The sequence below is a fragment of the Ziziphus jujuba genome, chromosome 12 (genome assembly GCF_031755915.1).
Source record: "Ziziphus jujuba cultivar Dongzao chromosome 12, ASM3175591v1".
NCBI lineage: Eukaryota > Viridiplantae > Streptophyta > Magnoliopsida > Rosales > Rhamnaceae > Ziziphus > Ziziphus jujuba.
Window position 1 is genome coordinate 5,454,095 of NC_083390.1, and position 20,260 is coordinate 5,474,354.

Below are 20,260 nucleotides of genomic sequence, written 5' to 3' on the forward strand. Positions count from 1 at the left end.
ATTCATATACTTTTTTTTTTGGGGTAAATATTTAAATGTTTTTTTTTTTTTTTTTTTTGGCCTTTCTGGGTAAACATTTAAATTCATGTACATGATATACAACATTAGATATGCCCAGCTTGTAAGTACGTAGATATAAATGAAAGAAAAAAGGGAATTTGAATTCATATACACAACCTCAGATATAGTCGGCTTGTAAGGACTTTAAACGGTGGTCCTATATATAAGTAAAACATACATATACACATTTAATTAAACTCTAGTTTGGAAGCAACATGAACACGTAGTCGTTGAAACGGTACGAAGTCTTATATTTTACACACATTTATGGGTTGGAGATGATAAAGTTTGGCGAGTTCTGATCAGGGCGGACCACATTCTGGCCTGAAGGGGGACCCTTGCCCCTGGAAAGGAAATTACTTTTTTTTTTTAATGTATTTTTTAATTTTAATTTTTCATTTATTTAACTTATGTAACTTTATACATGGCCCCTAAAATAAATCATCTCTCTTTTTACTCCCTAGCTCATTCGAAACTTTTTTTAATATAATATTATTTATTTTAGTAAGTTTTTATTCTCTTTGGTTATATTTCAATTAATTTCTTAATTTTAAAATATTACTTTAAATAGTTTTTAACTTTATAACTTTTAATCTAATTTCAAACAACTATACTTCCTCCATACACACACACACATATATATATATATATATATATATATATATATATATATATATATATATATATATATATATATATATTTTACTATTGGCCACTCCACCATTCCACTTCCAAATGATTAGGAGGAGACTGATCCAGCTTAATTTGCCAATACCACCTTCAAAAAAACTAGTTTAAATCTCAAATATTCAACAATTGTAGCTATATATATTAAAATTTTAAGAACATTTAACAATATTGTTTTAATTGTGCTTGTCAAAGTTTATGGGAGAGATTTTCGAAACTGACACTACGTTTGGATTGAGGTGAGGAAATGAAAATAGAGTATAAGTTTAATAACATAAAGAAAGGAAAGAAAAGGAAAAGAAAACATTTATTAATGATTGTTATGGATTATTAGTAAATTGAAAGGGAAAAAAAATTATTTATAATGATTATTGTTCACTATAAATGAAATGAAAAAAATAATTAATGTAATTTATATTTTTTACAAAAATAATTTATATACAAAATATTTCAATCAGTTTTTAATTAATAAGAAAAATTTTTGAATATTAAAAAATTCATTAAATTTTGTTTTTCATTTTTTGTTAAATTTGAGTGGGAAATTAAATTCATTAAAATAGATATAATTTAATTTTATCCTTCTTTCCTTATCCCTTTCTTTCTACTAATTTTAACAATTCAAATAAAAAAATTGAAAATTTTTTTTCTTCCTATTCTATCAATCCTAACATAATGTAAATGTTGGATGATCCTCCACATATTATTTATATTACTAGTAAACTAGTTGGACAAAAGATTGCAAATTCCATGACCAAACACTTCCATTAAAAGACCGTTTTAAAGATTAATTTCTCATTTATATATTTTTTGGTTTAAACTAATGATTGCAATGTATTATTTTTGGTATAAGATATTGCGTTTTTTGACAAAATTATTGTAACAATTAAAATCTACCTTTTTTGAAATTAAAAACGAAGAGATTCAACTTTTAATTTTGTCAAAAAAAATTGTTAATAATTTTGTCATTGTTTTTGAAAAAAAATATAATTATTAAAAAAAGAAAAGTTAGCAATACTTAGCATTGGCCACAAAATTTTTGACCACGTTAATTGATACAACTCAAATTACTTTTGACCCCAATATGTATGGCTAAAAGTATTTAACTACACAATTAAACATTTAGCGATCAAACAGAGATTTATTTATGAAGAAGCAGATAATTTTAATCTAGATATTTTTATTTATACCTATAAAATTATGAAACCAGATAATAAATTTTTTTTTTTGAATAATTTATAAGTCAGATGAATTATTAAAGATGAATTATTAAAATAAAAAAAAATATTTATTTGCTCATAAAACATCTGGAAGTACACGTAGCCAAATCAGCGCCGAAGATCTGCCATGATTTACCGGTATTTGGAGACAAAGAAATCAGACAAGGTCCTTGCTTTTAGGGTTCAGATTGGACTTTCATGTCTCTTCAGAGAATCAAATATTAGATCCGACGGTCAAAAGAGCATTTGTTGATTTGATGTTTGACGTGTAAGTTTCGTGATTTAAGAGGGAAAAAAAAAAAAAAAAAAAGAGAGAGAGAGAGAGAGGAAAAAAAGAAAAAAGAAAAAAAAGAAATGGAAAAAGATATCTTGTTAGTACTTATGTTGTGTACCGTAGCCCTGTGTAGCTAAACAGAGGAAGCCGGAGAACTTGGACATTAATAGCGAGCCCAAATGGTCATGTTCAATAAAAGCGGGCTTTAAAAAGTCATTGACCGACCAAGATAGGCCCAATCAGTTGGACGCCCATAAAAAATTAGGGCCTAGAAAGAAGTAGTTGGCAAGTAATTCTATATACCACGCGAACTTGAACTCAATACAGTTTTCCAAAAAAATTATCAAATTATCAATAAATTTGTTCAAATGTCTTTTAGAAACTATTTTCTGTTTTTAAAACTAAAATTAATTTTGAAAATTGGAGACAAATATGTTTGGCCATTATTCTCAAAAATAAAAAATAAAAAAACGAATCTTATCAACGATTGATGAAAGAATTTATCAAAGGATTAAAAGTAGTTTTTCGTTCAAATCCAAGGTGTATTTGGAACATTTTTATTCAGTATCGATGGTGCCCATACAAACGCCAAGGAAATATTCCAATCACTTGACCACAAAAAGGCACATTGAGATTAATGTTCAGGTGACATAAGCTAGCAGACGAAGAAAGCCCAAGCACTATTTAACCGAAATCAATGCTTCTTTGAACATCATTTTGTGTTGTGGGATCAGATTTATTTGGCAGCCTCTTCCGGTGACAAAAGCCTAATCACAGATTTGGATGTTCTCCTTCAACCTCTCCTTGTTGTAGCTAGCTCTAAGCCACAAGTGCTGTCCCTTTTTCATACACCCATCTCAAACACACCTACACCCAATTATATATAATATATAAACAAATAATAATAATTAATAAACAAATAAATATTTGATAATTAAAAGCTAGCTAAATTAGATACTAATTTTTCCACCCTTGTAATGGCACTGTAAATTAATATATATGATATGGTATACACTCAAGTGTAATTATACCTTGAGTATTCTACCTCGTCTTCTGCTTCTCCTGCTACCTTGATCCTTTGAACCCCCAGCCGCTAGGTCCTAACATGATGATTACAGGTTCCAAACTAACAACATCTTCAAGCCCAACCCAAAGTTCACATTCGGAATGGTGGTATGCCCATGGACGATGAATACAATGCTTTAATTCAAAATGGTATGTGGGTACTTGTTCCGCCACACCCTCATCAGAATGTCACTGGTTGTAAGTGAATTTTTCGTAGGGGAATTTGGCCCAATACCCCCATAGGACCGAGCTTCATGAATTTTGCCTCCTCAATTCATATCTTTTTTTATCTACCCCTCAATATCTCTTATAACCTTCAAACAAAAAACAATTACTTACATATCCTCTTATTTTTAAAACCAAACAAAAATAAACTTTTCATTTTCTAAACGTCTTTACACTTTCATACAAATACAAAAATACAAAAAAAGCAAACAAATGGCTTTACACGAACACACAAATACAAACAACCAAACCGAAGCTGTCGTGGAAAAGCCAAACATTAGGATCTCATCTCAGCACAGGGAATAAGGTAATTGGTTGAATCTTTTTGTTTATTTGTTGCCGTGGGACTGGTGTGGGTTGTTTTGTGTGGATTTGGCTTTGTGTTTATTTCTTTCATTGCCGTGGAGTGTGGGTTTTTATTTATATTTTTTGTGTTTATATTTTTTGAAGATTTAGAATAGAATGATATTGGGCATTAGTAGGAAATGAAGAGAGGAAAAAAATGGGACCGGTTTGGCCTTGATCGGTGGCCGGAGGTGGAAGAAATAACCGGGTGAAGAATCGGGTCGGTACTGGTTTAGGCGGGTTTATTTTTTGAAGATTTAGGATAGATTGATATTGGGCATTAGTAGGAAATGAAGAGAGGAAAAAAATGGTACCGGTTTGGCCTTTATCGGTGGCCGGAGGTGGAAGAAATAACCGGGTCAAGAATCAGGTCGGTACTGGTTTAGGCGGGTTCGGGTCGACCCGGACAAGGGTTGAAGATGGATTGAACGACATGTCGTCTGGGATGAACGACACCCAGACGACACGTCGTTTTTTAATATATATTTTTTAAAATTTTTATAAAAAAATGTTTTTTTTTGGGTTCCATCGACAGACATCCCTGAGCATGGAAAATAAATAAAGGACGAAGGCAGGGAAATCAATGAATTTGATGAAGAATAATGTTAGTTTGTAATAAAAAAACATAACATATGTATATATATGTATTTGTTACAACTTAGGGATATAAGGATTTTTACTCTGATCAAAGTTTAAATCCTTAAGCTAAAGGTGTTATCTCACTAGTGCATGATACTCAAACTCTGTCTAGAAAACTGCTTTTGTGGGTTGAAAAGAAGAATTTTTTTAAAAACGTACTTGACCCTTAGGAAACTAATTATATTTCTTTTTGGATTTGTATACAGATAAAATAAATATGAAGTAAATGATTTGTATAGCATATATAGGTGTCAATAGGTCTGAGCTTTTACAACCAAATCAGGTTAAACACAAGCAGTATGGGGAAGAGATGTAGCTACATTAGTTGACATACTCATATAGAAGTGGTGGACATGTTGCAGTCCAGCTTAACCTATATGTTCAGATTATAGTCTGCAACTTTCTGTGCACATTTTTCAGACATATATTGTATGGTAAGAAATAATTAAATATAACATGAATATGATATGTATATATACAGTCTAAGGACTGCTTTTGATTGGCTTATAACAATCTGTCTGTTGCGTCGCTTCTATCTAGTCTTCCACCTCTATACTTCACTTTCTTGTTTTTCTATTTTGGGTGAATTGACTACTTCCTCTCCAGTCATTTCAATATTTCACTTTATCTGCTTCTGCATGTAGCATCATAATTGGCCACAATTGTGGGTTGCTCTATTAAAACCTCACTTTAGACTATAGCTGCATTAGAAATCTTAGTTGCTTTTCAGACCTTCTTTTTTCTTTTAAGTTTTTTCTTCTTCCTTTTTGCTAGGGTAATTTATTACTAAAAATCAGTACATGGAGATAAGAGAAAAATACTTTATGATTAATTAGAATTGAAGTTGAGAATTCCAGAGTTAGTACTTTCTAAAGGTATAGATATATATATATATATATATATAGAGAGAGAGAGAAAGAGAGAGAGAAGATCGATGCATAAAATTTTAGGTACATGGTTAGCTAGAAGCAAACCCTCAAACACTTTATCCCCAAAAAAGAAAAAAATAAAAAATTAAAGAAGAAGAAGATAGAAAGATTTAGATGGCATGCACACTGCTATACATTAAATGTTCAGTAAATGTTATGGCATGCACAATATCCTTAGGAAGAGAGCGTATGAAATTGAGGATTGCGGATATTTATACATGTATGTATACATAGTTGACAATGTTGTTAAAGGTAGATAAAAGTTTATTAATGTTGTCAATGTATATTTGTAGGTTGTACTTTATAATGGCACCAAAGAGGAACTTGCGACGTCAACCGAAGAAGGGAGTTAAGAAGGTGGAAAGTAAGAGACGCGGTGGTAGCACAGCAGCACCCGACTCTAAGCGTCAACATACTACTAGGCAGAAATCCAAATCTGAGACGGAAAGCACCAAACTTCGAGGGCACGTTCCACTTTCCTCTCCCCCATCTGATATGGTAAGTTTTATATTCATTTATGTTGTTTTGTGCGGTAAATGATAAGACATGTGACAGTATTTATTCATGAATGTGAAAACTGAAGAAAAACTTCACCCGATGGCCATCGGTAATTGCCGATAGGCCATCGGGTTTTTTTTTTAGTTCATTGTAGGTTGATTACCGATGGTTTCATCGGTAATTACCACTTGTGCAAAAATGTGAACCCATATGTCTTAAGATTTAGTTGGAAATTATTATTATCAAGTTAGGGTGGAAAAATAAGGTATGATTAAATTGTTGATGTCAGTTCCATTTATGTAATTCATATTGCAGCCCATCGATGCTCCAAAGGAACGGATGTTGTAGGATGCCGATATAAATAAAGTTAGGGCACATTCATTCGGGAATCCAATAGGGGCGAACAAAGTAATTACAAGTATCCTCACAAGTGAGCAGCTCGAAAAGTATAGATAAACATGTTTTGGACACTTACTTGACATGAAGAACCTCCGGTTCTCTGGTCAGTTAGTGCATCACCTGCTTTGCAGACAAGTTGTGCCCAACAATCCAGAAGTATTGGAGTTTAACTTCGGCGGATCTGCAGTGCGGTTTACGAAGTGGGAATTTGCACTCATTAGTGGGTTAAAGTTTTGTAGGTACCCTTCGATGTATGATATGCAAATTTCCAAAGGAAATGAGCTGCGCACGAGGTTGCTAGATGACAGGAGTGACTTGAAACCGCCCGAACTGGAACGACTATTCAAGGATACACTTTTTGTGGATGATTGGGATGCTGTTAGAATTGTGTTACTATATTTCTTAGTTCATGGTGTACTCGAAATGGATCCGAAGGTTCAAATAAAAAAAAAATTCATTGATTTGGTTGCTGATCTCGACGTATTTAATTCCTACCCTTGGGGCATTCTGAGCTACAAGGAGACGATCAACTCATTCCACAATGCATTCCAGCAACGAGGATGAGGACGTGCAGTAAAGAATATATCACAGTATTATGACCTAAAAGGTTTTCCATTGGTGTTTCAGGTACGGTAATATATTTAATACATGTAGCGTTTACTTAAAATTTATATTTAATAACCTATAATTTGTATTTTGTAGGTGTGGGGGTTTGAAGCAATCCCTGATTTTGGTAACCAATTTGCCGACCGGTTGGAAACCCGTTGTCCAAGGATCCTTGGATGGCATACTCCAAGGCAATCGAACCATTTTGCTGTCCATAATTGGTTCTCCTCCAATAGCAATGTAAGGCAAATTTTGTTTAGACTACATGGTACGACTACATTCAAGTTACATTACCATAGTTAGTTTCCAAATTTACTTTTTTTTTCCTTTCTTCATTGCATTTAGTATGTTGTGCACTGGAGGTTAGATGCTACCGATGAGGAGAAGACTATGGATTACTGGCGAACAATAGCAGTTGACATACATGAAGTTCGCTACACGTCACCTCCAATTGTAGCACCAATAGTTGGCGCTAAAGATGTTGGCGCTAAAGATGTTAGCGCTAAAGATGCATCCAAAGCTGAGGAGCATTCTAGTGGCCCTCCAGATGCTAATTTCAGGGTATGCAATTGTTACTTGCACGCAAATTTGTATTTCATATGTTGTACTAATATATGTTGACTTATGTTTTGGATATTGATATTGATTAGCTTGCTTGCTTGGAGGCAAAATTTGATGAATTAAATAAAGAGATGGCAGCGTTAAGGAAGATGCTTAGTTCTGTTATTGACCAACAAAAGCATCAGGTATCATTTAGACAACTTAGTATACTTTACTTTAGTGCTTCAGCATTATTAAATTACATATTGTAATTAAGCAATTATTTGTTGTTAGAGTTTGGGAACTGCAAAAATAATCATTGTGTTTTGCAGGCCGAGCATCATATGCATAGCCATTCACCGTCATCTTCGGTTAGACCATCATCCCCTGTGGCACCATCTGTTGGTGAGCAAGCTGAAGAATTTGATGCACCCATAGACGGTTCCAATGGTAGGAAGGAGGATGATGATTGTACTACACCGTTTGAGCCTATCGTACCTGGAGGACCCTATGTGGAGGATTCCTGGGCTTTGGTGCCATATTGGCCTTTGCATTTCGGGTGGGATATCGGTGCTTCAGCTGACAGTCCACATCATGACCAATCAGCTGAGATTGAGGTGGAAGATCGGAAGCATAACGTTGGTGATACAAGCCGATTCGGTCGAGTTTACCACCAGTCACATCACGTCATCTCTCCTTACACCGACCCGTGTAAAAAGAAGGTCAAATTTAATCTTACTCGACCTATTGATGCATCAAAGGAGAGGGCGTTCGATGAGTGGTATAGGGTGGCATCGAAGGAAGCAACCGTGTGTACATCTTATATGACGGTGGGAAAGGAATTTTTTGCTGAGCTACTGACCGATGAAGGATGGTTGAATTCCGATGTAAGTTATATGCTTTATGTTCATGTAAAATCATTGTGGTCTTACGTTTGGAATGATGTTTTATTTATCACCTCGCACTTGTTACTTATTTCCTTTAATGTGGTTTTGCAGCATATTGACACTATTTTGTATTTCATACGAAAAAGACGGTTTGATAATGAGAAGATGTTCACCAACACCTGTGCCATATTAGACGTGTTATTTTGGGTAAGATGATGGGATGTTACTGCGTTGCTTAATGTTATATTGATGATATTTTATATTGTATATATTTCATTATTTGGCAGTCATCCATCAAAGGGCATTATCCCATATGGAGGGCATCTCGTAGCACATATTCATGTGATGCGACCCTTTGTAACTATGTGCGTGGGAGGTCACCCAAACCTAGAGTGTCGTGGCGGATATGTGATTATGTAAGTCCATACATATATTGAAAAAAATTCTCACTAATTTTTCCATTTTGTGGATAATGAGGTTATGTTCTAATTTGCAGGTGTACATCCCTGTCAACAATGGAGGCGCGCATTGGTTGGTAGCATGTGTGGACTTGAAGGCCCGGCATATTGATTTATACGATCCAAATATGGGAAATAAATATGTCCAGAATAGAGAGTTGAAGAATGCGGAATGCCTTACGTATATGCTGCCTTACCTATTGAGGGATGGGGGATATTACGGGAAGAATCCGGACGTGTCTCCCACTTTAGATCCATTCACGATGACCATGATCAAAGATGCACCCCGCCAAGATAATGGGTATGAATGTGTTGTCATTTCAAACAACTTGTATTGCTGCTGTTTTTTATTGTGGTTACGTGTGAAAATACACGTGGTTGGTTTTCATTAATGCTAATCATTAATGCTATTCTGCAGGGGTGATTGTGGCGTCTACGCTTTGAAATTTATTGAATACATGAGTAGTGAGGAGAACCCTTCATTTGGTCCGCAAGACATTATGTTTTTTAGAAAAAAATATGCTGTTGATTTGTACTTTAATAAACTTTTAACGTAGATCGTATGTTTAATGTTATGACAGTCTATACTAATGTTATTCTAATGTTATCTTAATATGCTGAACCTATCTTTACTAATGACAACCGTTGAAAAAAAAAGAAAAAAGATAAAAGATAAAAAAAACCCTCGGTTGTGGTAAAAATTAAAGCAAAGATGATTATCGATGGTGCATCGATAATTCCCGATTCACCATCGGTAATTACAGAAACGCTTTTCGTAATCAACAAATAAACCCTGGAAAAATTACCGATGGTTTCGTCGGTAATTTCCAAAGGTGTACAGTCCATCACGTTTTACCAATTTGTTGGGCCCCACAAGTCCCATAATGTGTGTTGAATGCAAAAACATGGCAAATAGGGATTCTAAAATTATAATAAGCGGAGAAAATCCCAAAATTTAATAAATGTGTATCAAATTTTGCCAAAAAATGAGATGTCTGTTCACCCTCCGTAATTCCCGAGGCAAATGTCGGTAAACACCAAATTCCCTCGGAAAATTACCGATTTTGTCGTCTGTAATTCCTGAGGATGTACAGTCCATCACATTTTACATGTTTTTTGGGCTCCACAAGTCTCATAACGGGTGTTAATACAAAAACATGCAAAACAGGGATTCTAAAATTGTACTAAGGAGAGAAAATCCCAAAATTTCATAAAAGTATATCAAATTTTGCAAAAAAATTACTGACTGTTCACCCTCGGTAATTCCCGAGGAAATCGTCGGTAACCACCAAATTCCCTCTGGAATAATTACCGACAGTTTCGTCGGTAATTCCCGAGGGTGTATAGTTCATCAGATTTTACCAATTTTTTGGACCCCACAAGGCCCCTAAGGTGTGTTGAATGCAAAAACATGCAAAATAGGGATTCTATAATTGTACTAAGGAGAGAAACTCCCAAAATTTAATAAAAGTGCATCAAATTTTGTAAAAAAATAGGATAACTGTTCACCCTCGGTAATTCCCGAGGAAATCGTCGGTAAACTACAAATGCCCTCTGGAAACATTACCGACAGTTTCGTCGGTAATTCCCGAGGGTGTATAGTACATTATATTTATCAATTTTTTGGACCCCACAAGGCCCCTAAGGTGTGTTGAATGCAAAAACATGCAAAATAGGGATTCTATAATTGTACTAAGGAGAGAAACTCCCAAAATTTAATAAAAGTGTATCAAATTTTGCAAAAAAATAGGATAACTTTTCACCCTCTGTAATTCCCGAGGAAAGCGTCGGTAAACCACAAATGCCCTCTGGAAAAATTACCGACAGTTCGTCGGTAATTACCGAGGGTGTACAGTACATTATATTTTATCAATTTTTTGGACCCCATAAGGCCCCTAAGGTGTGTTGAATGCAAAAACATACAAAATAGGGATTCTATAATTGTTCTAAGGAAAGAAAATCCCAAAATTTAATAAAAGTATATCAAATTTTGCAAAAAAACTGATAACTGTTCATGCTCGGTAATTCTCGAGTAAATCGTCGGTAAACTCAAAAATACCCTCTGGAAAAATTATCGATTGTGTCGTCGGTATTTACCGAGGGTGTACAATACATCAAATTTTCCAGAGGGTATTACCGACGAAATGTCATGGACTGTACACACTCGGGAATTACCGATGAAACCGTCGATAAATGTTCCAAAGTGCATTTTGTGGTTTACCGACGATTTCCTCGGGAATGACCGAGGGTGAACAGTCATCCTATTGTTTGCAAAATTTGATACACATTTATTAAATTTTGTAATTTTCTCTCCTTAGTACAATTATAGAATCCCTATTTTGCATGTTTTTGCATTCAACACACCTTAGGGGCCTTGTGGGACCCAAAAAATTGGCAAAACATGATGGACTGTACAGCCTCGGTAATTACCGACGAAACTGTCGGTAATTTTTCCAGAGGGCATTTGTAGTTTACCGACGATTTCCTCGGGAATTACCTAGGGTGAACAGTTATACAATTTTTTTGCGAAATTTGATACACTTTTATTAAATTTTGGGAGTTTCTCTCCTTAGTACAATTATAGAATCCCTATTTTGCATGTTTTTGCATTCAACACACCTTAGGGGCCTTGTGGGGTCCAAAAAATTGGTAAAATATTATGAACTGTACACCCTCGGTAATTACCGACGAAACTGTCGGTAGGTTTTCCTGGGTTCATTTTTGTTTTTACCGACGATTTTCTCGGGAATTACCGAGGGTGAACAGTTATCCAAATTTTTTGCAAAATTTGATACACTTTTATTAAATTTTGGGAGTTTCTCTCCTTAGTACAATTATAGAATCCCCATTTTGCATGTTTTTGCATTCAACACACCTTAGGGGCCTTGTGGGGCCCAAAAATTGGTAAAATATAATGGACTGTACACCCTCGGGACTTACCGACGAAACCGTCGGTAATTATTCCAGAGGGAATTTGGTTGTTACCGACGGTTTCCTCGGGAATTACCGAGGGTGAGCAGACATCCCATTTTTTTGAAAAATTTGATACACATTTATTAAATTTTGGGATTTTCTCCACTTGTTATAATTTTAGAATCCCTATTTGCCATGTTTTTGCATTAAACACACATTATGGGACTTGTAGGGCCCAACAAATTGGTAAAATATGATGGATTGTACACCCTCGGGAATTACCAACGGAACCGTCGGTAATTTTTCCAGAGGGAATTTGGTGGTTACCGACGGTTTACTCGGGAATTACCGAGGGAATACAGTCATCCTATTTTTTTGCAAAATTTGACACTTTTATGAAATTTTGGGATTTTCTCTCCTTAGTACAATTTTAGAATCCCTGTTTTGCATGGTTTTGCATTAACAAACGTTATGGGACTTGTGGGGCCCAAAAAATTGGTAAAATTTCATGGACTGTTCACCCTCGGGAATTACCGACGGAACCCTCGGTAATTATTCCAGAGGGAATTTGATTGTTACCGACGATTTCCTCGGTAATTACCGAGGGGGAACAGTCATCCCATTTTTTTGCAAAATTTGAGAACTTTTTAAGCAATTTTGGGATTTTATCTCCATAGGATAATTTTAGAATCCATATTTTTCATTTTTTTGCATTCAACACACCGTAGGGGACTTGTGGACAATTGGTAAAATGTGATTGCTATAGGGTTTCGGTAATTACCGACGATACCTTCGGTAATTCTTGAATAAAAAACAAATTGAACATTTTCATTTTTTAATGCCGTTTGATCACTAACTTTGCCAGAATTTATCATTAATAATGCTACATTTAGCATGTTATTGGTTGGAACACACATGATTGAAGTTGCCGGATGGAATTGTTGTGAGTCTTTTACGACGGTGTACAAATGTCAATTACCGATGATGCATTGGTCATTACAATTGGGCACTAATATCATCCATGCAATAGTAAGAAACATAAAAACAACTGAACCAAAAATTGAAGACGGAATGATATGTTATCAAAACAATACGACAGATGAATTTGACAATAAAAGAACACATAAAGCCAACGTCTATTACGCCAAAACACATGTTACGCGGTTGACCAACTAATTGCATTCCTGACTACATTTCATACACACGCATACCACATAACATGGCCTCATTGTCTGAATATAGCATCATGCGATTGATGGGCGTTCGTTTCAGTGGTGCTGTTGGTTGTTAGTGCTATCAAGAGGTACGACGGCGGAGCATGATCGGCTGGTGTGACCAACCTGTTTGCACCTCCCGCATCTATATTGATGACGCTCCTCTCCTTGAGATTGAATCCTCTTCTTTCTCGGTCTTCCTGACTGTTTGCCAATTTGAGGTGGAAGTACAACCTGGTTTATGACATCATCTGGAGCATGCCACTGACATTTATCTCCAAGTGGATATATGGTTTCCGAATATGCATAACGGAGTGAGTCAACTGAGTAATGCACCGAGCAAAGGAAATATGGAGAAATATGTCGATGCTTACATGCTGCAATTGCATGGACACAAGGAAATCCATCAATGTCAAATTCCTTGCATGAGCACGTCTTATTTTCTAAGTTAACAACTCCAACGAACATGCCATGGCCAACAACTTGAAACTCATATAAGTTCATTGGCATAACACGTAAGCCTCTGCCATTATTTGAGCGGTCCTGCATGATTTTTTCCAACCAATTAGTAACAGGAGTTTGCATTGCAGCAGCGTTAGTTCGACGTTCATACCACCACCTTTGCAAGACATCACGAATGTGATCTAGTAATGGCAAAACAGGTTTATCCCTAGCATCAATAAGCACAGAGTTCATGCTCTCTGCAATGTTAGTTGTCATTATGTTGTATCTATTGCCCGGAAAATGTGATCTAGCCCATTTTGAAGGACTTGCATCCTTGAGATATTGTACAGCTTCAATACTAACCCCTTCTAAAAGCTGCATGGCCTTATCAAAATCCTTAACAATATATGCTCTAGCTGCATCATTAAAAGTTGATATAATCGCGTTGACATTACATTTAAACTTCTTAGCACGTAAATTTGTACCAAGATGATATGTGCAGTGGCCATGGTGATTATTAGGGAAAACTGTACGTATTGCTTTTGCAATGCTCTTGTGTCTATCCGATATAAAAGCTATATTCAGATCATCCCCAAACGCTTCTTTAAAGCTCTCAAAAAACCACGTGTAAGCCGCATCCGTCTCCCCAGGGCCTATTCCATAAGCAAGTGGATAAATTTGATTGTTCCCATCCAAACATGATGCAATATATAACAAACCTCTATATCTATTCTTCAGTGTAGTTCCATCGACAGCTACGACTCTCCGCATATGCTGGAACCCTCTAATGCTAGCTCCAAATGCCATGAAAAAATATAAAAATCTGTTTTGATCATCAGTTTCAATTCGAGTAAACGTGCCCGGATTTTTGCTCTTCAAAACGTGACTCCATAAAGGAAGTTTTGCATATGAATCTTCTGGCGTGCCCCACAAACCCAATAGTGCAACTTCCTTAGCGCCCATGCTTTGTTGTAGCTTATGTTTACTCCGTAATTAGAGCGAATGTCATGCACGATATCTCGAGGTTTGTATTGCCTTGAAATCCCATCAAACATTGGCTGGATGATGTCTCTGATAACTGAACTTGTTGCTTGACGATGATCCCTTTTCATGATATTTAAAGAGCAAATATGCTCATCCTTGAAGGCCCTAATCATGAAGGCCCCTGTATTATCACCATGTAGTTTGGTAGCACGCATTCGCCACATGCAATTGTCGTTTGCACATACAACCTCATATCGGACTCTATCCGACTTCTTGACCTTGAATTCAAAATTTCTCCTTAGTGCATAAAGACTAATCTTCTTCTGTAGCGCATTCTTACTCGCAAAGATTTGGTTGATTCGAATGATTTCATGGGCATTGACTGATGAGAAGCGATGGTTAACCCTAAGTTCAGCCATGGTTGCGGTCGAATCGTGTCGAATGTCCAAATGGTTTTCGGTACAAGGAGAGGCAAGCACATCATCATTCACATTATCAATTGGAGTACTACCATAAGGAGACTCACCATGTCGACTATCACCAGCTGAAAGTCCCTAATGTTGGGTCCAACAAGTGTCTCGTAACCCATCTTCACTACGATCAGTGTTGACCTCAATCTCAAATTGTTCATCTTGATCATAATCATGTCCACGATATTCATTCATATCATTAATGTCGAAGTGCTCATTATCATGATCATGTTCCACAGATTGCACATTGTTTTCACAAATTTGATTTTCAGAGAATCTAGGTTGAGTTTCCGGCACATGAAGTTCGGTCGCTGGGGACTGCATGTCGGCATCAGAGGTACAAGTAGCTATCTCGGGAAATGCAGATAGTGGGGCATTAGTCATAAATCCTGAACTTGTAGGTATCCTATTCACAACACATCCAGCAGTATTAATACTCTTTGGAACCCTGGATAACACATCAACAATAAGTGGAGATCTGTCTTGAGGTCTGTGTGAACTATACTCTTCTATAAAACTTTGTAGGTCTTCATCATTTTCCACAACGTACGGCTCACATGACAAACACACATGGTATATGAACTTGAAGATTAATTGATATTGTGTAGAATCTAAGTTGAGAGTGTTGTAGACAACATCTTTAAGTTCGGCTAACGTACAATTCCTTTTGATACGTATAATCTTCGTTCTTTGACGTTGGTATCTCCAGGTACCTTCAGAACATACACTCCATGTTCCATCGTAGAACAGTAAAACTGAAATTTGTGACATTGAGCACAAAGAGTTTACCAATTCAAAACATACTAAGTATCTACTTCTGCAATCGTAGAATCTTTGTTGGAAGGTTTAACTATAATCCTGAAGCAAAAGTAATGAAAAAATACAAATACATTTTTAATAAATGAGTACAGAAAATAAGCCAAACAATTATGTTATTAACGCCTACTGAAATAGCATTTTAAATACAAATACAAACATTTTCAGTAAATGAGTAAAGATAAAATAGGAATGCATTTTATGTAAATGAGTACAAAAGCTGTTTAAGGGAAAAATGTTGCCATATATGTACACATATTTATATTTATAACACACCCTGTGAAAGCTAATAGAAGGCACGAGCTGCTGGATAGAGAAGACAAACGAGTTTTGTAGTTGGTCAATGTTTTCCCTTTCTGAACATGTAAATGTTATCTTTTTAATACAATATTGACTAATTAAATTCTTATTCTTAGGCTAATATATATATATATATATATATATTTATTAATTAAATCGATCCATTGAAAGGTCTAATGCTCTAAATTTGACCTCGATATCATCTTTCTGTGAATTCAAACAAAACATTTTTGATTCATTTTTATAATATTATATTTAATTTTTTGTTCATAGTTTATAACGCCTCCTTTGTTCGTACCAATTCATACTTTTTCCTCACTACTAGTATTGTGCTAAGGCTAAGTCATTATTTGATTTTGACTTTATCTATCACCTATACGTAAAGTATATTTTAGGAAATTTTTTTCGTAAAATCAATTAACAAAATTAATATGAAGTATATTGTATTTATTTTTTGGCTTAGTTATTAAGCCATTTATGTTTACTGTTGGGAGTTCATGATTTCAAAACATTAAGATGGAAAAAATTTATTATAAATGATAAAAAAAATTATGTAAAGAAGTAGCATAAAGCCAAATTATGTATATATATATGTATATATATCCACATACTAGGTAATCGTTAACTCCGATCTGCAGAAACGTACAATTTAATTACATCCTTTTGAAGTGTATGGGCTCCACAATGAAGATTTTCAGATGATGCAGGGAGACTGAACTGAACTGAAGAGATTTTGGGATTTCTGCAATGTTCGTCAATGCAAAGAAAGAAGGCTGAAAGGTACCTAACCAACAAAAGAGAAAGAGAGAGGAAGACACAGTATACATTTAATGTGGTAGCAGGGACAGAAGTTAATGAGGGTAGATAGAAATGAGGGATGGTCAAAAAAGTTGTTTTAATATTATCACCTGTATTCGAGACAGTCAATGAGAAAACTGTTATTTTTACTTTACACTTTCATAGGTATCCATGTATTTAAATAGTTTACAAAAGCCAGACAATTAATTCCCTCCTAACAAGTCTCATTTGGACATACTACCATGGAGCCATTCATGTAAAAGTGATTGATACCATCCGTTTAAATTATCATCCTTCTTATTTATTGCTTCTCCACATATAAAATAATATGGAGAATTTAATAATGAAATTGGATCCTTACACATCATATTGACACGAGAATCAAGTACAAAAACTAAAAACAAAATCTGAATTAGCAAGAGGAAATTGTACAAGTGTTTTATGAATAAAAACAAGAGAATATTACACCTCCTAGAGAATATTACACCTCCTAGAGAATATTACAGCTCCTAGATAATATTACAGCTCCTACAAAAGCCTCTGTTGGTATCAATCCCGACTTGACCCAATGTTCCCCATCAGAAATGGAAAGGCTTGAAATTGTCACAGCAATTAAACATCAGCCATGGTAGTCAAGGATCACCTGCTGACAACACGATTAACTGTTGGTTGAACAAATATATGAACCCTGCAGATAGCAACTAGCTGTCAATAAGCAAAAAATACTATCTAGTTTGCATGAAAAGAATCATGAAAAGGAAACTCCATATGAATGATAAACTTTCGGGTGTACCATTTTCCAGGGAATCATGAAAACGAAACGAAATACCCTTATGTTTTTTTTTTATATGTTTTTTTCTTTCCTTTCTTCGACGTTTCCCCGCCATCTCTTTATCCATAACCAGATCTTAGGAGCCCTCTGTTTCCTTTCGCATCGGCCGGATTGTAAGCGTGGAGACTGCACGTTTTGAAGGAGATGGTGAAGAGGCGACTCAGATAGAAAACTGCAGGGTTTTAGAGAGCCTTCTTATCTGCACAAAAATATATGAACAACATAAAATAAAAGTGAAAAATATAATGAGCACTGGGAAATAAAAACCACCATAGCTGAATATATTACCCCCGGTAGAAATGGACGTTTCTGTTAACGTATATAATGTGCAACCATGGAGTTTAAACAGTCAATTTCCCTTATGATTCTCATGTTGATAATGAAGTAAATGCAATAACTGACAGTTTGCATTAAACATTAAGGAAAACAAGAATTATACATGACAACAATAACTGATAACAACGAAAGCAGTAATATTTAATCACCAACAGCAATTATAGTAATAAAATAACTATAACTACAATTATATTAAAACATAAATAAGCGTGCGGACAATTTAATTTAATAAATAAGCAGCATTCAATAATGGAAAACACACAATTACCATCTTTAGAATAACCTCCACAGCACCTTTGCCATCACCAAGAGCTCCATCTATTTCATCAATCACCTAGAGAAAAAGTAGTAACTTCTTTCTTCTGCATACATTCTACAATAAGAAGGGTAACCATAAAAAATAATGCCAACCAAGCACTTTGGCCTCGACTCAACAGTGACAGAGTTCATCTGCACTACATCAACAAACTAAACTGTTGTATAAAGTAATCTATAACACAAAGCAATACATTGTAATAGCTAGCGAAAAAAAAAAAAAAACACAAAGTTACTTTATACAAAATTTCCAATCTTAAAAGAATCTAATATTCAGCAGATAAAAATTAATGCAGATCCATGTGAAAAAAAACAAAAACGAAAAAAAAAGAAGAAGCATGTATATACAAATACATACATCAGGGACCAAACCCATGGATTTCATTTGGGGGGGGGGGGGGGAGGGTTATTCACAGGTAGGTTACTAATTTTAAGTTCTACCCATGTGTGATATTCAAAATCACAATTTCACAGCCATAATTTTATGCTTTGAAAATAAATTAGAGGCGCATAGTACTTAGAAATTGAAGGATATAACAGCAGAAAGTTTAACATGACAAGAGTATTACAAAACATTTCTACCAATTGTATATGATCATTGGCACTGTTGACTCCATCTATGCTTCAAATTTTTTAAACAACCATGACAGCTTTCAGAATGCAAAAATCATATGCACTATAAAATGGAAAATGGATTGGAGACACAATAGGAAAGAAGATATGGTACCTGTAGGGCCAAACCATAACCGCCATTCACATCTTGCTCGAAATAAAGTAACTGGAAAATAAAGCAATTAGATTATAAATTTAATGTCACATCAGCAACACAAAAGAAAATGCAGATGCAGAGAGAGAGAGAGAGAGAGAGAGAGAGTTCATAGTCATCAAACATGGTATATAAAAAATTTAATGCAAAAATATGAAATATACATACCTTAAATTTGCTTTGTGCATTTGAAGTAACTCTTACTACAATACCACACTCGGCTTGTTGCTCGTTGATCGTAACACCAAAGAAATGAGCATTTTGCTTATCCACCTGCAACAAAACAAAATCAAGCAAACGGAAAATTCCAGAAAGAATGAAAGTCCATGATAACAAACATGAAAGCACCTTTCCACTAACTGATGACAGAATGGAATGTATCCCTAGTTGGCTGTACTCCATCCAGCATCATATCATCATACATATCTCTCAGCAAGAAATGCCTACCACCACCGTTATTAAAAAAAAAAAAAAAAAAAAAAACAGAACACAACTTTCACAATTTCTCCCAAAAAAAAAAATTCCCAAAACCACTAAAAGAAAATAAAAATTAGAGACACTGCTTGAGTAGTTCCTCCATCCCAATAACAATCTAAAATATATTATTTATTTAAAAAAAAAAAACTATTTCATTATTAGCGAAACAAGGAAGAAAATGTCTCGGGAAAAGCTTAAGAATTTGAAAATGGAGAGGAGAAGATTACCAGTGATTGATCGAATGAGCCTCATGCTTTCCTACTTCGCTGTTGCCTACCTGTTGCTTCTGCTTCTGCTCCTAGGGCTCTCTAAAATCCTGCAGTTTTCTCTCTGAGTCGCCTCTTCACCATCTCCTTCAAAACGCGCAGTCTCCACGCTTACAATCCGGCCGATTCATGAAAGGAAACAGAGGGCTCCTAAGGTCTGGTTATGGATAAAGAGATGGAGGGGAAAAGTCGAAGAAAGGAAAGAAAAAAACATATAAAAAAAAAACATAAGGGTATTTTGGGATTTTAAAAGATTGGAGGGGTAGATAAAAAAAGATATGAATTGAAGGGGAAAAATTCATGAAGCTCGGTCCTATGGGGGTATTGGGCCAAATTCCCCTTTTTCGTATCAAATAGAGACCAGGTGGGTCCATTAAAAGACATAAAGCCCGGCTTGTTACTAAAGGGTTTCACCAACGATCCGGACTTGATTATCAGGATACTTTTGGTCTGTTAGTGAAGCCATCACAGGTCGCATTCTTCTGTGTATAGCATTGTCA

At 35.2% G+C, this 20,260-nt stretch overlaps 2 protein-coding genes across 10 annotated transcripts; one reads left to right on the forward strand and one right to left on the reverse strand.

Moving 5' to 3' along the window:
• Positions 1-7,599: 7,599 nt before the first annotated feature.
• Positions 7,600-9,223, forward strand: LOC132800320 (uncharacterized). Its single transcript, XM_060813729.1, has 5 exons — positions 7,600-7,690; positions 7,817-8,371; positions 8,483-8,578; positions 8,659-8,787; positions 8,868-9,223. The coding sequence occupies exons 1-5, from the start codon at positions 7,637-7,639 to the stop codon at positions 9,219-9,221; spliced, it is 1,188 nt and encodes a 395-aa protein (XP_060669712.1). The 5' UTR covers positions 7,600-7,636; the 3' UTR covers positions 9,222-9,223.
• Positions 9,224-17,247: 8,024 nt separating this feature from the next.
• LOC125418743 (chaperone protein dnaJ 15-like) lies at positions 17,248-20,030 on the reverse strand. 9 transcript variants are annotated; one of them, XR_009635342.1, is made up of 7 exons: positions 19,772-20,030; positions 19,366-19,460; positions 19,186-19,290; positions 18,979-19,029; positions 18,205-18,270; positions 17,598-17,799; positions 17,248-17,456 (listed from the first exon to the last, which is right to left on the reverse strand). XR_009635342.1 is itself a non-coding variant. In XM_060813693.1 (6 exons), the coding sequence occupies exons 2-6, from the start codon at positions 19,417-19,419 to the stop codon at positions 17,761-17,763; spliced, it is 315 nt and encodes a 104-aa protein (XP_060669676.1). In that variant the 5' UTR covers positions 19,420-19,460; positions 19,772-20,030; the 3' UTR covers positions 17,248-17,760. The 9 variants fall into 9 exon arrangements, 1 of the variants encoding a protein (XP_060669676.1); XR_009635340.1 differs by having other exon boundaries at positions 17,562-17,799; XR_009635344.1 differs by having other exon boundaries at positions 17,562-17,799; positions 18,205-18,309.
• Between the last annotated feature and the right edge of the window lie 230 nt (positions 20,031-20,260).

Bases quoted from the DNA above. Each gene is read 5' to 3' on its own strand.
- LOC132800320 (XM_060813729.1), top strand. From the start codon at position 7,637: ATGGCAGCGTTAAGGAAGATGCTTAGTTCTGTTATTGACCAACAAAAG. The intron at 8,372-8,482 runs GTAAGTTATATG...GTGGTTTTGCAG, and splicing joins AAGGATGGTTGAATTCCGAT to CATATTGACACTATTTTGTA. The intron at 8,788-8,867 runs GTAAGTCCATAC...TCTAATTTGCAG, and splicing joins CGTGGCGGATATGTGATTAT to GTGTACATCCCTGTCAACAA.
- LOC125418743 (XM_060813693.1), bottom strand. From the start codon at position 19,419: ATGGAGTACAGCCAACTAGGGATACATTCCATTCTGTCATCAGTTAGT. The intron at 18,271-18,978 runs GTACCATATCTT...CTTTTTCTCTAG, and splicing joins GTTATGGTTTGGCCCTACAG to GTGATTGATGAAATAGATGG. The intron at 17,800-18,204 runs GTAATTGTGTGT...ATTTTTGTGCAG, and splicing joins TGGAGGTTATTCTAAAGATG to ATAAGAAGGCTCTCTAAAAC.